General features: G+C 35.6%; 1 protein-coding gene across 1 annotated transcript in view; it reads right to left on the minus strand.

Annotated features, from left to right (window-relative positions):
* The window catches only part of HADHA (hydroxyacyl-CoA dehydrogenase trifunctional multienzyme complex subunit alpha), a 39,988-nt gene that overhangs the window by 19,323 nt on the left and 3,135 nt on the right, over positions 1 to 17,530 (minus strand). Inside the window, exons 2-9 of the mRNA XM_063077884.1 lie at positions 13,985 to 14,026; positions 13,825 to 13,895; positions 10,190 to 10,323; positions 8,092 to 8,230; positions 6,992 to 7,111; positions 5,651 to 5,753; positions 1,774 to 1,896; positions 1,194 to 1,312 (exon numbers count right to left, since the gene is read on the minus strand). Of these exons, the coding sequence (XP_062933954.1) occupies positions 1,194 to 1,312; positions 1,774 to 1,896; positions 5,651 to 5,753; positions 6,992 to 7,111; positions 8,092 to 8,230; positions 10,190 to 10,323; positions 13,825 to 13,895; positions 13,985 to 14,026 (851 nt within the window). The remainder of the gene's footprint in view (positions 1 to 1,193; positions 1,313 to 1,773; positions 1,897 to 5,650; positions 5,754 to 6,991; positions 7,112 to 8,091; positions 8,231 to 10,189; positions 10,324 to 13,824; positions 13,896 to 13,984; positions 14,027 to 17,530) is intronic.

Genomic DNA, 17,530 nt, shown 5'->3' on the forward strand with positions numbered 1-17,530 from the left:
GGGTCTTATCCAAACTTCAAGCCTGAATTACCAAGACAGCTTGCTGATTCATTGCTCTACTTTGTCTCTTCTAATCCATTTTTACTCACTACCATGAAAATGGCTCTAGATAATCTATTTAGGACAAAGGTAAAAGCTCTCAATTCCTTCTTGCTAACCTTCTAACGTCTAGCTTCAATCTGCCTTTCTGCAGACTGACATTTCACTATCTCCCTACAAAAATTTGTCTCCATAAATGTTCTTTGAAGAGCCTCATGTTTTTCAACATCCATAACTCTGTTTAAAATGCCCACCCTACCTGGAACTACTTTCCCTTCACCCATCCTCCACCCATTTCTCAGGGCTCAGGTCAGATCCCACAAGGCTCTTCCTAATCTCTTTGGCTCACAGTCATTACTCCCTCCTCTGAGCACTTAGCAATCTTCCTCTGTCCCAATGATCTGGCATTACTTTTATGCTGCCTTATGTCTCTTATATGATTCTCTGTCTTACCACATGTTTATGTCTGATCTCCCCAGTCCAGACCGTGAGATGAGTACAGACAGGGGATCACATTTCACATTTTATGTACTCTGGGGTCTTCTGCTCAAAATATATTTGTTAACTGACTCTTCTCCAATTTTGAAGTCTTTGATTATATGCTTTTTTAATCTTGGACTTTCCAGACTGAAAAGTTCTAAGTTTAAAGTCTACCATTAGAGGTTTCTTAAATGCTGTGATCATTTAAATTAGCCTCCTTGATCTCTTGCAGAACATTTCTATATCATTACATCTTTTTTTATAATTACAGTAATGGGGAAGTCTTCAAGAGATTTTAGGTAATGACAATGGTTTTGACTAAGGATAGAATTCAGCCACCAATTTTGTTTCAACTATCTCTTAATTAATGTCCAATATTTACTGGCCTTGTTATACTGATATGACTCAGGTTCCTTTCCTGGTTTCTTGGTTTCTTACTGACAGCTTATAACCTCATTAACCAATGAGTATGTCTAGCACTAATTTTCCACAAATACATCACTTTATACAAGACTTTATAGATTGCTATGCTCTTCCCTTATTTTTGGTAAGTACTTTAACAGCAGAACTAAGAACTTTAGTACTGACATACATGGTCCAGAATGGCAATCAAGAATATTGCTCTAAATAAAGGGAGGAAATATGAGAAAGTGGGAGTACAGGGGAAGACTCACATCAATTATTTTCAGAGGTGCAGGATAAAGGCCTTTGGTCTGCTTTTGCACTTTTTCTTCCACTTTTTTGTAAATCTGTTGTCTGACAAATGGGATAGTCAGGGCGAATGCTGTCAATTCTGCAAGGGTAAAATGCTTTTAGATACTTCCTGGAAGTAGCCTAGCCTCCCTTGTTAGTTTATTCTATAAATGCCATAAAAATGCAATCATTCTAGATATCTGAAAGATCTGCTCTTTACTCTGATATACACAATATAAGTTTCAACCTAAGCTCTTCTTTAAACATGTTTTAATTAGTTAATAAATGTTAAAGCTGGGCCTTGGGTACATGGGTGTTTACTACACTACAATACTATTCTACTTTTGTATTAATATTTAAAATTTTCCAAATTAAAAGTCTTAAAACTTTAACTGGCTGGTGGAAGGTTGAGGACTTGACCCTAGAGCAAAGATATCACATCCCTTGAGGTTGAATTTATGCTTAAATAAATTTACCTCTTCCTCATTTTGAATCTATATTAAATAAAATTAAATTCCCAGGAAAGAAGCTTTGCCTTTGTTCTTCAACAGTGACACTCACTTTCCATCAATCCCTTGTCTCTCTTTGTAGAGATCTTCTTATCAGCTAGTCCTTTGGCAAAAGTAACAGCAACTTCTTCTAGGTATTCAATTGTTCGTTCCTCTGGCGGTTTTAATCCTGGTCCTGTAAATATGAATGCAACAGACTGGAATGCACATCAGGCTTAGATCAGTCCCTAGTAGGCAAAAACCTAGGCATGCCAAAGCCAGAGGCTCTAGCACAGCTTTCCATTTCAGACTAGAAATTGGGAGGTGGCAGAGTTATGAAGTATGGACTCAAAGAAGGGAAATAACACTAAGCAAAGGTGCAACAACATGCTCTAGGTAGGAAACAAGGTCTTAAACCATTTCTGAGTAGGATGCGGTATGTCTGTGTGGCCTGCATTCTTGCTGTAAAACTATGGAAAATGAATAAATTGCAAGAAGGTAGAGGTAAACAGGGACAAAATGAGGAAATATTGAAGACATAAAAGTGAATTAAATGTTATTTCTAGAGATTAAGAAAAACAAAACAAAAAAAACAATGCCCCAAATGAAAAAGTACAGAAGACTGAATTAATGGCAGATTATAGACTGAAGAAAAAAGATCAGGAAACTTGAATACATGGCAATATAAAATACCTGGAATGAAAAAAGACTGAAAATAAACAACCAACCCGGAATTTCACTTTGAGACAATATCAAGAGGTCTAACATATGTGAAATTGAAATCTCCAAAAAGGGGTGAGGGAAGACAGAAAAATATTTAAAGAAATAACAGCAAAAGAAATTTCTAATTTTTATGAAAACTATAAGCCCACATATCCAAGATGCTCAATGAATCCCATGCATAACAAATATTAAAAAAAAAAAATCCCAACCAACCAACGCACATCATAAACAAATTGCTAAAGCCAGTCACAAAGGGAAAATATGAGAGGAGCCAGAGGGAGAGGAAGACACATTATATATATATAAGGGGTTTTCAAAAAGTTCATGGAAAGGGGCTGGCCAGTTAGCTCAGTCTGTTAGAACACAGTGTTGTAACATCAAGGTCAAGGGTTCAATCCCCATATTGGCTAGCTGCTAAAATAAAATTGAAAAGTTAATGGAGAGATTCATATTATCTTTTAATTCTACTTATCCACAAACTTTCTGAAGTACCCTTGTAGAACAAAGATAAAAATGACAACAGACCTTTCACCAGAAATTATGTAAGCCACAACACAATGGAGTCATCTATAAAGTACCAAAAGAAAAACAATGGCAATCAAGGCTTCTATACCCAGCAAAAGTACCTCTAAAAAGTGAAGTTGAAATAAAGACTTTGTCAGACAAATCAAAAGGTGAGAGAATGAATTTCCAGCAGACCCACCCTACAGAAAATGTTAAAAGAAGTTCTTCAGCTTGGAGCAAAATCAAACCAGATGGGAATTTGGTAACTGTGGATAAATATAAAACAGAACATTTCTCATTTAAAAAACTCTTTAAAAAATAATTGTCTAAAACAAAAATACCAATATATTGAGGAATTTGTAACATATATAGAAGTAAAATGTATAACAACAATAGCACAATGGATGGGCAAAAGTGAAAGTATACTCTTTTAAGGTTCTTACACTACATGTGAAATAATATATCATTTGAAGACAGCCTATATGTTGAAGATGTACACTGTAAAACCTTCAGCAACCATTAAAAGGGCAAAGCAAAGTAAATGGCTAGATAAAAAATGATTAATCCAAAAGGAAGCAGGAATAAGGAAAAAGAACAAAGAACACATGGAACAAATAAAAAGCAAGTAGCTTAAATGAAGTGATATATTGATTTAATGCAATTCCCATCAAAGTCCTAGCAACTATTTTTGGAGATATGAACAAGATGATTATAAGATTTATATAAAAATGCAGAGGAACCAGTATAAGCAAAATAATTTTAAAAAAAGAGAACCAAGTTAGAGGACTTATACTGCCTGTTTTCAAGATTTACTGTAAAAATACAATAATCAAGACAGTGTGATGTTGGCTTAAGGGAAGACATACAGATAGCTGGAAATAGGAATTCCAGATTATAATCTGGACCCAAACATATGGGTTCAATTGACTTTTGATCAAGATGTCAAGGTAGTTCACTGGGGAAACAATAGTCTTCCCCCAAAACAGTGTCACAACATTTGAACGCTCATATGCAAAAAGAAAAAGAGGCCCTCGATCTTTATCTCACACTACATACAAAAGTTAACTTTAAATGGATCACAGACAAGAATGTAAGAGGTAAAATTAGAAAACTTTCAGAAGAAAGCACAGGAGAAAATCTTTGTGATCTTGAGTTAAGAAAAGATTTTTTAGATACCATCCAATAGCATGATTCATAAAAGAGAAATGTGATAAACTGGACTTCATCAAAATTAAGAATTTCTGCTCTTTGATAGTGAAAAGACAAGCCAAAGACTGGGAGAAAATTATTTGCAAATCATATATTTGATAAAGAACTTGTATTCCAATAAATAAAAAACTGTGAAAACTCAATAATAAGAAAAACAACTCAAACAAAATGGGCAAAAGATTTGAACAGACATTATAAAGAAGATATACAGAAGGCAAACAAACACATGAAAGATACTCAATATCTTTGATTATTAGGGAGATATAAAACCACGAAGAGATATTACCACACTCCTGTGAGAATGTCTAAAATCAAAAAGACTGACCATGCAAAGGGTTTGGTAACTAGAACTCTCATTCTTTGCTGGTAGGAATGCAAAATGGTGTAACCACTCTGGGAAAACAGTTTGACAGTTTCTTAAATGCTAATAGATATCTATTATATGGGTCAGCCAATCTACTGTTCAGTATTTAACCAATAGAAATGAAACACATGTCCACATAAAGACTTGTGGATGAATGTTCATAGCAGAATTCCCCAGTTTGGGGTTTATCCAGAATAGCCTCAAATTGGAAACAACTCAAATGTCCATCACTTGGTGGATGGACAAACTAACCATGGTATATTTATACAATGGAATAATACTCAGCAATAAGAAGGAACAAACTGCTGATATATGCAAAAATATGGACACATCTCAAAAGCATTATGCTAAATGAAAAGAAGACACAAAAAGCTACATACTAGAAATGTTCTACTTTTTGATTGCGGTGGTATTTACATAGCTACATACATTCATCAAAACTCAAATTGTACATTAAAAATTAGTAAAATATTATAAATAATATTTAAATGATGCTGATTTTAGGGTCGGCCCATGGCTCATTTCGGAGAGTGTGGTGCTGATAACATGAAGGCCACGGGTTCGGATCCCTATATAGGGATGGCCGGTTTGTTCACTTGGGAGAGTGTGGTGCTGACAACACCAAGTCAAGGGTTAAGATCCCCTTACCAGTCATCTTTAAAAAAAAAAAAAAAAAGGTGCTGATTTTAAGAAATACAAGAGGGTGCTGAACACACAATTCAGAATAGTGGTTCCTTTGGATAAAGGGAAGCAAAGAAATTGTATGGTTGGAGTAGCACAACAGTGGATGTCAATTATTGTTAATGTTCTCAGGTTGGTTATTTTATACATGTTTGTTATATTACTAAAACAGACACAAAAAATTGAAGGAGGGTTATACATGGATAATGATAGAGTGATTTAAGGACCAACAATAATGACTTGATTAAATTCTGTACTCCTCATGTCCCAATTATAAATAAAGTAAAACAGACATCAGGGTAATGTTGAAAATAATTTAGTATTAGCTATTTTAGAAAACATCACTTCCTGGAATGATGATTCATTTCTTAAGAGTGTGAGTTTCACTCTAACCAATATTCAATAGATTAACTCTTCAAGAAAATGAGTAACTTTATAATGCCCCAAACTGAGACATGCTAACACTTACCCAAGGGTTCCACCAATTGGTCAATCAGTCCCATCTTCTTTGCTCTGTCTGCACGAATGCTTCTACCAGTTAGCATCATGTCTAAAGCAGCAGGCATACCCACCTAACATGTGAACAAGGATAAGAGTAGAGGGGGAAAAAATCAGGGTGACAATTACAGTTTACAAATCATCAAGTGAGCAAATATCAAAATGAGAAAAGTAAACCAGATTTTTATGCTATTTATCAATAAGTTAAATTTTACATACTGATACACACTTAGGTAACTTTTGGGATTAGATAACCCCAGCTGAAGCAAAAATGTCTTTATCTCTTCTGTTAATTCAACATATAGGACTTCTGTCTTATGGGATTGATAAGGTAAAGAATAAATTTCATGTTTCCTAAAATTATGCATTTATGTCATTTTGGTTCTCTTCTCTATCATTTATATAATATTTAAAATTCCTATAGTGGAAGTATTGGAGACTGAGAAGGCTAATGGTTTTGACAGTCTTTAGAAAAAATTTTAGGCTTAACAAAAATAGAACGCAGCTAGTGCTTCTTATGTGGAATACTAGAAGAATGGCTTCTAGCAACATTCAAATGCCAACTGCAGTTAAAAAGAAAGAAAGAAAAAAAAAACCTCAGTAAATATTTTTCTACATATATGATTAATCATTCTTTCACTAAATCCTCTTTACATTTCTATGAAGGAATGCACATTATTTATGGTTAAAAAAACTAACACCATAAACCTTCCTATCTGTTTTGTGCTCAGCTCACATCAGCTTCCCTGCAAAGAGTACTTCTGTTGAGCCTTGCTTTCATTGAGGAATCTACAGTGCCAGAAAGTATGAGGTTCAGTGGGTGCTTGAATTTGATATTAAGATTGCTCTGAAGCATCCAGGTCTGACTGTCCTTCCCCTCTCCTTAATAATGCAAAAGCCTGATGGGACTCTTTTGATTCTACAGAATACAGCAATGAGACAATCCAAATTATATAATGAGGGAAAAGGTCTGTCTCTTATACTTATCATGAAATACGATCTACAGTTTAAAAAAACTGTGCAGAGAAGGAACAAATTAAAATATAAGCTTCCAAAAAAGCAAGACATGTATCTTATTTATCTTTCTTCGGGGACAAAGGACTTTGATCAATAATTCTGTGGTATTGAAAAAAATAAACAAATACCAGGAATAAAAATCTGTCATTGATCCTATACACCAATATTTTATTTGGTTTCTAAATTCTATAATGAATGCCCATATTATGCATTTTGTACCTACAAGAGGAAACAGATCTAAAGGGGCATATAGATACCAAGGTTCTAAAGTTCACGAGGGAGATCTTAAACTCACCATTTTGGGTAGCCTTTGTGTGCCTCCTGCTCCTGGTAAGATCCCCAGCAAGACTTCAGGGCTACCTAATACTGTCTTTCTATCTTTTGTTGCTATTCTGTATTGGCATGAAATGGCAAGCTTCAAACAAGGGAAGAAAATTAAAATGTTAGAAAATGTAACCTCATAACATCTTAGGATCGGTGACAGTCCAAAGATTACTTATAAAGGAGGAATGTACCCACAGAATAAACTGAAATTCCTTAGGGTGGCATTTGATGCTTTCTCAATTTACCTTTTCAGTCTTTTTTCATACTTTTCCCCTAATTCATTAACTTCTTTTTTGGGTTGCCGATCTCCTTAAAAATCTGCTGAAAGCTATGGAAGCTCTCAATAAAAAAATACACACACAATTTTAGATGGACCCTAGGTTATGAAGCCCTGTATCTTACAGAGACACTCTTTGACAATCCAGCGGGTCTACTCACAGTGTCCTCATAGGCTTTGCTTATCCTTGCCTTTGCTCACACCGTGCTATACGTGGAATGTCTTTTCCACTATTTTCTGGTTAATCAAATTCTGCCCATCTTTAAGGACCAGGCATGGGTTTCCTTAATTAATATATGTGAAAGTGTCTAGCATAGAGATAAATAAATAAATGCTCAATAAATTTTATTTTCTTTTCCCCTCCTTCTTTCCTACATGTTCCAGTCTGGTAAGCATCTCTTCTCTTATATTATTTACCATCTTTCATCTTCACAAAGCACTTAAACATATATTATCCTCTGTGTATCTCAAATAGACTTAAGTAGCTCAAGAGCATGCATCACACTAATGAATCTTTGCCCTGCAAACCTGAATCAGGTTTTAACTGCTTAAAAGGACCTTAGAGATCCAGTTCAAATCTTCTCAATTTATAAATGAAAACATCACACTTTGATTCACTTGCTCTGTGCCACTTGCTCTGTGTTATGCAGATTAAGGATTCAAACCTATCCAGAAGTTTGAAAACTAAAAAGGAAGTTGATTCTCCTCTGAAAACCTTTTTCAGGAAAAAAAAAAGTAGCCTAAAATGTTTACAGCTGATGAGTCCCACCAACGAACTGACAGTGTCTCTATACCTCAAGTCCTCCTCCTAAGCAGGATCCACTGATGGCAGCCACAACAGGCTTTGGGGACTTTTCAAGTTTCTCAAACGTTTTCTGTGCATCCTGTGATATTTGTATTAATTCTTGAAGGGTCTTGCAAGAAGCTAACATGCTGCAGTATCCACAAAAGCAAAAAACAGAAAAAAAGGAAAGATGAAACAACAGCCTACTTTGTTCAATACCTCCTCCACTTATCCTCTCATATATCAATATTTGGTAATGAATCTTCAAATACTCATTAGTTTAAGAATAATTTTGCTTCAAATAGTACTAATATCAGGAACACCATCTCTCTATAAAGACTTAAAGTTCTGGATACAGAAAATAAAACAAAACGTGTTGCATAATTTATTTTTGTTCGTATACTAAAGCATTAGATTACAAAATTCTGTGCATAAGGAAATCATCTTCTGGTAAATCTTTTCACTATCAGATTGAACATTTTCACTACCAGGTAGCTATTAGTTTAAACAACAATCAAAATGGCAGCCAAAAAAAACAACAAAAAAACCCCTCTCCCAAGTTGTTTAGAGGGATCTAAAAACCTCTGAATAGATCCCCCCCCCCCAAAAAAAAGATCTGGTATAATAATGGTGTATTCAATATTCTTTAATTTCCGTTTGTTTCATTTGCTTCTTTGTTTCTGAACACATTTAAGATATAGATCTTGTTCTTTTGACCAAGGATAACAAGTATCTTCTGTCATTTTATACAGGGAGTTGCTCAGCTGGCTTCATAGAAGCTGCATGTATTTTCCTACAGATACACGTAGCTACTAGTGGATACATCAGTGTCTCACTAGGCTTAAATAACTGAGCTAAAAGAAAAAGTTCTTGATAGAGATAATTTTGCTTTTCCTAAAAAATCAACAGAACATTTATAAATTCTAATTACTACATATAAACAAGAAGGGTATATACAATGTACAGCAGGTTTAAAAATATACAAACACCTTAAATACAAATTCCTTAGCAATGATGCTGGCTATCACTGCTTAAAATACAAAGAATAAGATAACAAATATGCATATTTTGACAGAATTAACAACTGTTAACATTCTAACCCATTAAACTAACAATGAAATAGCATTTCCCCTCCCTACACATGCTTAAAAATTGTAAACAAGTTATATAAGCATACATTCTACCATTTAATAAAGGGAAAGAAAACACTCCCTGTATCTGTAAAGTCTCCTTTAACAACCTCAAGTCCTACTACCCACTTCATTTTCCTTGAAGCAACCATTTTCATGTTTGTAGTGTATCCTTCCAGACCAGCTACAAACTTGTACCCATAAATAATGTTATGAATTATTTCATGTATGGTTTAAAAACACTTATTTAAACTATTGTATGAAACATTCTACAACTTGCTTTTTTTAACTTAACATTATGTTTCTGAGTTCTAACACTATGTTGTGGATCTAGTTAATTCCTTTTAACTGCTCTGTAGTATTTTATTGTGTGAATATTTCACATTTTACTTATCCATTTCCCTACTGACTGACATTTAGCTTGTTTCAAATTCTTCTTTATTTTAAGCTATACACGACCTTGTACATTGGTCCTTAGGAACAAAGGGTGAAGTTTCTCTAGCACATACACCTAGAAGAGGATGTATTGATGCATCATACTTGTATGTGTATTTTCGATTTTACAAAATTCTCCCAAATTGCTCTTAAAGTGGCTATACCAATTGGCATTCCTACTAGTAATATATTAACTTTGTCATTTCCCCAAGTCCTTGCTAACACATGATACTTTCAAACTTAAATGTTTGCTGGTCTGATAGATAACAGATGTCATTTCACTGTTAGTTTAATTTTATAGTATTTTTTATTCTACTCAAAAACTGCTTTCAACTTCTTTAAGGAAAGGTTTTATTTAGTCTTACCTCACATGGTTTAAGCAACGAGCCCCTCTATCAACTTTATCATACTCATGAAAACAACTTCAAAAAAAAAAACTTTCAGACAATTTCTTCTACCTTCTTTTAAAAGGAGGAATTATTAGGCCTAAGAAACATACTATTAACCAAGATAAAAGTTGACTTCAAGTTTCCTATAACTTACTTGATATCAGCACCTGCAATAAAGTTGCCTGGCTTTGATGAGATAAGGACGATACTTCTGATTTGATCACTAGGCCAGATTTCATTCATTACTTCTACAAACTCTGAATGCAGTTTGTTACTCAGCGTATTTACCTGCAAAAGGGAAATATATAAATCTAAAGGTTTAAATTTTGTGGTACCAGATGAACATATCACCATCAAATGCTATTTTGATTATGGGAAATGTTTATCCAGCAGAAACATACTGTTAGAAGCAAAAACAGAGGCAGGAAAAAAAAAACTCCAAACCCAGTAGCTTTCTATTTAGACAGCTTTGGCCAACTATTAGCACCCTTCTCTTTAAAAATAGGTCTGCTCAAAGGAAGAACTCGGGGTCCTATTCCTAAGAGTTTAAATCATACACAGGCTATAAATAAGTTAAGTCTACAAACATTTATTGGCATGGGAAAATTTCGTATAATATTAAGGAAAAAAGTAAATCAAATTAAGACATACAGTATAATCTTAGCTTTGAAAATATTATTTGTTGAATAGACCAATGGAACAGAATAGAGAATTCAGTAATAAATCCACATACCTAGAGCCAACTGATTTTTGACAAAGAAGCAAAGAACATATACTGGGGAAAAGACGGTCTCTTCAATAAATGGTACTGGGAAAATTGGAGATATATATGCAGAGGAATGAAACTAGATCCCTATCTCTCATCATATACTTAAACCACCTCAAAATGGATTAAAGACTTAAATCTAAGATCTGAAACTATAAAACTTCTAGGAGAAAACAGGGGAAACACTTCAGGATACAGGAAACATAGCAGAAACACTTCAGGACATAGGAAACATTGGGGAAACACTTTAGGACATAGGGCTGGGCAAAGATTTTATGAATAATACTTCTGGGGCCGAGCCCGTGGCGCACTTGGGAGAGTGTGGCGCTGGGAGCGCGGCGACACTCCCGCCGCGGGTTAGGATCCTATATAGGAATGGCCGGTGCACTCACTGGCTGAGTGCCGGTCACGAAAAAGACAAAAAAAAAAAGAAAAAAGTAAAAAGAATACTTCTGAAGCACAAAATTAACAAATAGGATTATATCAAACTAAAAAGCTTCTGCACAGCAAAAGAAACAATTGAGAGTGAAAAAGCAACCAGCAGAATAGGAGAAAATATTTGCAAATTATGCATCTGATAAGGGATTAATATCCAGAAAATACAAAGAAACTAAATAGTAAAAAATCAATAATGGGCAAAGGAACTGAATAGACATTTTTCAAAAGAAGACATACAAATGGCCAACAGGTATACGAAAAAATGCTCATCACTAATCAGAGAAATGCAAATCAATACCACAATGAGATATCATCTGACCCCAGTCAGAATGGCTATTATCAAAAAGATAGAAAATAACAAATACTAGCGAGGATGCAGAGAAAGGAGAACTCATACATTGTTGGGAATGTAAACTAGTACAGCCATTATGGAAAACAGTATGGAGGTTTCTCAAACAACTACAGACAGAACTATTACATGACCCAGCAATCCCACTATTGGGTATATACCCAAAAGAAAGGAAATCAGTATACAAAGAGATATTTGCACCTCCATGTTTACTGTAGCACTATTCACAATAGCCAACATTTGGAAACAACATAAATGTCCATCAACAGATGACTGGATAAAGATAATGTGGTCTATATACACAATGGAATACCACTCAGACATAAAAAGAATGAAATTTTGCCATTTGCAGCAACATGGATGAGCTTGGAGAAAATTATGTTAAGTAAAATAAGCCAGGCACACAAAGAGAAATACCACATGTTCTCACATGTGGAAGCTAAAAAAGATCTTATAGAAGTAGAGAGTAGAATAGTGGTTACTAGAAACTAGTAAGGGGAGGGGGGAGGTGGAGATGGGGCGAGGGTGGTTAGTAGCTACAAAATTGTAGAGAGAGAGGAAGAATAAGATCTAGTGTTCTATAGCAATACAGGGAGATTACAGTCAACAACAAAGCATTGTGTATCTTTGAATAGCTTGTTGAGATGATGGTGAATTTTCCCAACACAAAGAGGTGACAAATGTTTGAGGTGATGGATATACTAAGTACCCTGATATGATCACTGCACACAATATGAATGTACCCAAATATCATATTATACTCCATAAATATGTACAATTATCATGCATCAATTAAGAAAAATAAAATGAAAAAAAAGAGAAACAGAGTAGAATAGTAGTTACCAGAGGCAGGGAAAGGGAGAGGGGACTGGAAAAGGTTGGTAGACCGGTACAAAGGTACAAAGTTACAAAGTTAAAGTTAGATATGAAGAATAAGTTCTGGTGCTTTAGGGTGATAATAGCTGTAATATTGTATTGCATATTTCAAGATAACCAGAAAAGAGGATCTTGAATGTAATAACCACAAAGGAATGACAAATGTTTAGGAGATAGATAGGCTATTGTGATTGGATTTATACAATATATGCATGTTTTGAAACAAACTGTACCCCATAAGCATGTACAACGAAAAAAATAAATAAAAAAAGGTGAATAAATTTATTTATTGAAACTGGATTAAATGTGGTTATCTTTGGGTTTGGATTATAAATAATTTTTTTCTGTATACTTTTTTGTAGTTTTAAAATTTCTTACCACAGGCATGTATCTTTTTGTGTTCAGGAAAAATGTTCAACTTAAAATTCTGAAAAAATATCTTAAATGTGAATCACTGCTTAGCAGGTACTAAGATTTACTCTAGTGAAGGGAAACGGCTCTTATTTTCCTTAATTTGTGATGATTGTCAATTGCTTCTATCTACATCCTCCTATTTCATCAAGCCCTCTGGTTATAAGATTTTTTAAGTATGAAACCTTTACACCAATTTTAGATGGGGGGAAAAGCATGGGTTCCTGCAATAAAATTCTTCTCGGCAAAATACTGGATTAATGCTACATGTGTTGTTGAAGTTGCTGCTTTGAACAGAACTTGATTTCCAATATGCGAATTATACCAAGTCATTCAGATTCCTCCAGAAGCTTGAGAACCAACTGTCGGGCCGAGCCCGTGGTGCACTCGGGAGAGTGCGGTGCTGGGAGTGCGGCGACACTCCCACCGCGGGTTCGGATCCTATATAGGTCTGGCCGGTGCACTCACTGGCTGAGTGCCGGTCACGAAAAAGACAAAACAAAAAACAAAAAAACAGAACCAACTGTCCACATTTAATCAGCCAATTTACTATGAATAATGAACTTATGTCAGGCAGATAATGAAGAAAGCAGATTTAATAACCTCATATTTAAGATGGGTAGGTGAGTTTCTTATAAACAAGCCTTATACTTTAGTTCTTGTCTAATAAATCACCTCCTCATTCTACACTGTAACAGAAGGCTAATCTTATTAATGATGTTAATCTGACAACTAAGGCCAACTAGGAGTAAATCTTACACAAGGACCTCTGCTTTAGAAAACTGCCTTCCTTGTACTATTTACCAAACTTTAACTAACTTAACTATCAAAACTGTAAATTTATATGATAAGATTACTGCCAGATTGGTGGATTTATTTCTTTCCCATTCGGGACTATATTCATAAATGTAGGTAGTAGAAATAGGCCGCAGCAAATTAAATTTCGTACCTTTGAATTGGGTGAGTTAATTCGAACAACTGCCACATCCCCTTTGACTCCATAGTTAACATGGGTTCTGGCTAAAATGAGAAGGAAAATTTATTTGTAAACACATTTATTGCAAAATCTAAAAAGCAATGTAAATATGTCAACAATAAAGTAAACTTACTCAGCAAAGCAGAAGACCCTGTAAAGTTGCGGCAAATATAACCTGTAAGAAAATGGCATTTCAAAATTAATTATTTTACAAAACAGAATTTCTGTAGTACCTATTATATACAACAAAGCTGGAATTTATAACAACCAAAAAATCCAAAATGAGAACAATGTATTCTAGGCCATTATTGTGACTACTACTATATCTTCTCATTTCAATTATCAGGTCATAGGGTTATATGGATACTAAATGAGGTAGGCAGAAGAACGATCCCCCAAAGATGTCCATATCCCCAGAATCTGTGAATAGGTTAGGTTACATGGTAAGGGGGGATTAAGGTTGCAAATGAATTAAAATTGTTAATCAGTTGACCTTAATATAGGGACACTATCATGGATTATGCAGGTGGGCCCATTGTAATCACAAAATTACAATGAAGAGGGAGGTGAAGAGAAGCAGAGAGTTGGTAGCATGAGAATGACCTGGCCCCATGTAGCTCACTTTGAAGCTGGAAGAAGTAGGCAGTGAATCAAGGAATACGAGCAGCTTCTAGAAGCTAGAATAGAAAAGGCAAGGTAATAGATTCTCCCCTAGAGCATCCAGAATGAACACAGTCCTGCCAACACCTTTGATTTTTAGCCCAGTGAGAATGATTTTGGACTCCTGACCTCCCTAACCGTAAAATAATAAATTTTTATTGTTTCAGACACAAAGTTTGTGGTAATTTGTTACAATAGCAATAGGTAACTAATAAACTGAGCAGTAAGTAACCTACAAAGCAATCGCAATATCAGTTCCAAATGTATTCTAAATATATCCCAACTATGTTTCCCAGCCATGCTCTCTTACATTTTTCTGGAGAGATGGACTTTCCAGTGTTATCAAAAGTAAAATTAAGGGGCAACAGGGGCTACTAAAAATGAAACATCCCATGTCACACTTACTATTTTAAGTATTTCTAACTGAAAAAAAGTTTATATTGCACTCGACCAGAAATACTCCTTGGATAACAAAGACCAGCTACTCTCCTCCCTCCTTTCCAATTACTTGTCTAGTTTAGTCTCCTTAATGTGATGATGATGACGACGATGACGATACGATCTTTTGAGCACAGGGCATCACAAGAGGAGCCCCAGCGGATGGCCCTTCAATCTGGACTGTAGGTAGAAAGTAAGGAACACTGGGGAATTCTAGGCAAACATTCCAAGTTTGTTTTTGGAATGTCTGCTCCACATCTTTTACTACTATTACTATTAATTACTCCCCCCCTTTCCTACCATTAAGGGCTCACCTCTGCCCTTGTCTCATGCAAACATCTTGCTCTAGTTGGTAACCAGGCAGTTCTGGAGGCAGCTCAGGGTCAACATCTCTTAATTACAACATCCAATCTTCTTCAAAATACCCCGTGTTTTCTTCCCTTGTCTTTTTTTCATGTTCACCTTAAACCATTTCTTCTACGCATCTCTCTAACTCCTTACTCCTTCTCCCTGCCCACACGTTCCAAATCTTGCCCACTTATCTTAGGAAAAAGTTTTCTCCTTCTTTGGTCTTAAAAATAAAAACAAATCATCCTTTAATTGATTAGTAGCTGTGCACATATAATACTTGTACCCAGGAAAAGGCATAAGTCTTAAAGTAATATCAAATATAATAAAGAACTAGTGCTTTAATAATACCCAGTGGTCCTTCATGCATCTCCTCTAATTACACTAGCTTTCCCCAAGTATTGGTTATTTAATTCTTAATTAGTAGTATTAAAACTTTTTAATTTCTAATTTTAATTGAAGTATGCAGTATTGGGCTATGTCAGTGGCTACACAGGTTTGGCATCCACAAGCACACTCATGGGGAATGTCTGACTAATTTAGGAGTGCTATTTAAAAAACAACATTCACATCCCTAGTAAACTGTCAGTGGCTACACCTCTCCACCAGTCTGTGATCACTTGTCTTTCTCTATGCCTACTTTCCCTTTCTTTCAATCCCTTTCCTTCATCTGGTTCAAAATTTGGGAGATGTTTAACAAGAGTCTAACACATTGCCCTCACTTGCAATGGTAATTCAGGGCAATGGACGATAAAATCAAACCATTTTGGTCATTTTATGTCATGGTGGATATTATAAACGCAATTTTTAATATCCACTCCACCAAAAACACTTTCTACATGATTGAGAAACAAACCTTAGAACCACTTCCAAGTTGAGGATGGCCTATATCTGACCAGGAGGCAGGGACCCTTCCGGAGTTGGGAACAATTACTTATGGCCAAAGCACAACCTAAGAGACTATCCAATATTCTCAGCTGGCCTGGGATTCCCATAGCAGTATTGAAAAAATATTCTAGAACTTGTTGGGCATTAGAATCAACTGCGGATGTTCAAATATACTCACAAATTCCTGGGCCCCAACCTAGAACCACAGAATCAAAATCGGTATTTTTAAAAAGGTGACCCTGCAGTAGACAGCAAGCCAATGAGTATGTGGAATCCACTGATTTGGAGAACTCAATGATAGTGGGGTGGGATGAGGAGGGCCAAAAACAGTTAGCCAAGGCTCCTGCTTCTTCTATCTTCTTTCTCTATCCCACAGTTCTTTAAGGGAAGAGAAGAGAAGGCACAGAAAATAGCGGCTTTGTACTGGTTTGAAAGGCAAGGCAACATATTTTTTAAAAAAGAAAACTGTGGATAGCACCAGAACCAGAGTGAGGTGATCTCAGGTTCTGTCTGCATTTCTTTAAGCAATCCAATTCAGCTTGCTTAGTGTGAAGACAAATGACTTGGGTTCAACCATCAGGTTCATTTACTAGCTGAGTGACCACAAACAAGTCTCAGCGAATTTTAGTGTTATATGATAAGAGAAGCTGGCCATCTCTTCAATCTCCAATCTGTACTTCACTAATGATGTACTTGCCTACTTTGCTTTTCCATCATTTGAAACCTGCGTCCCATCTGTATTTACTACTCTTGTTTCTTTATATTTGCATCATGGCTCCAATCTTTTCCTCAAGATTTCCAACTACAGTGATCTTTCCCTTCCCTGCTTGCATTTTGATCTTTGTTATTTACTGTTTCGTTCTCTAATCACTCACTGCATCTGTAGCAGGAGTTTCGCCAACTAAATTGTAATCTCTTCCAGTGTCATCTCATAGGCACTCACTCAAAAAAAATTATTGTGACCTATCATATGCCATGCACTGTTCTAGGCACTTGAGGTGAACAAAAAAGACAAATATCCCTGTCTTGGTGGAGTTTACATTCCAGGGCAGGAGGGAATACAATATATGGGAAGAAACAGTTCCTACTCAATCGAGATAAACAAAGAGGTGAAAATACACCTGGCATAAAAAAAAAAAGAGATTGCGGAGGGGCGTGGGGAGTGGGGGGAGTTAGTTTGCCTGTAAAGTAGAAATTCCAGTGGGAGCGGAGGCATGAGATAGGCAATTCTAGCTAGAACAGGATAAAGTGGATTAGTGTGGGAATGGACTGCTTGAGAATGCAGGGTGGGAGGGATGAGGTGGAAAGATGGACAAAAACAAGAAACATAAATATGCAAATAAGT

The sequence above is a fragment of the Cynocephalus volans genome, chromosome 14 (assembly GCF_027409185.1).
Source record: "Cynocephalus volans isolate mCynVol1 chromosome 14, mCynVol1.pri, whole genome shotgun sequence".
Taxonomy (NCBI): Eukaryota; Metazoa; Chordata; class Mammalia; order Dermoptera; family Cynocephalidae; genus Cynocephalus; species Cynocephalus volans.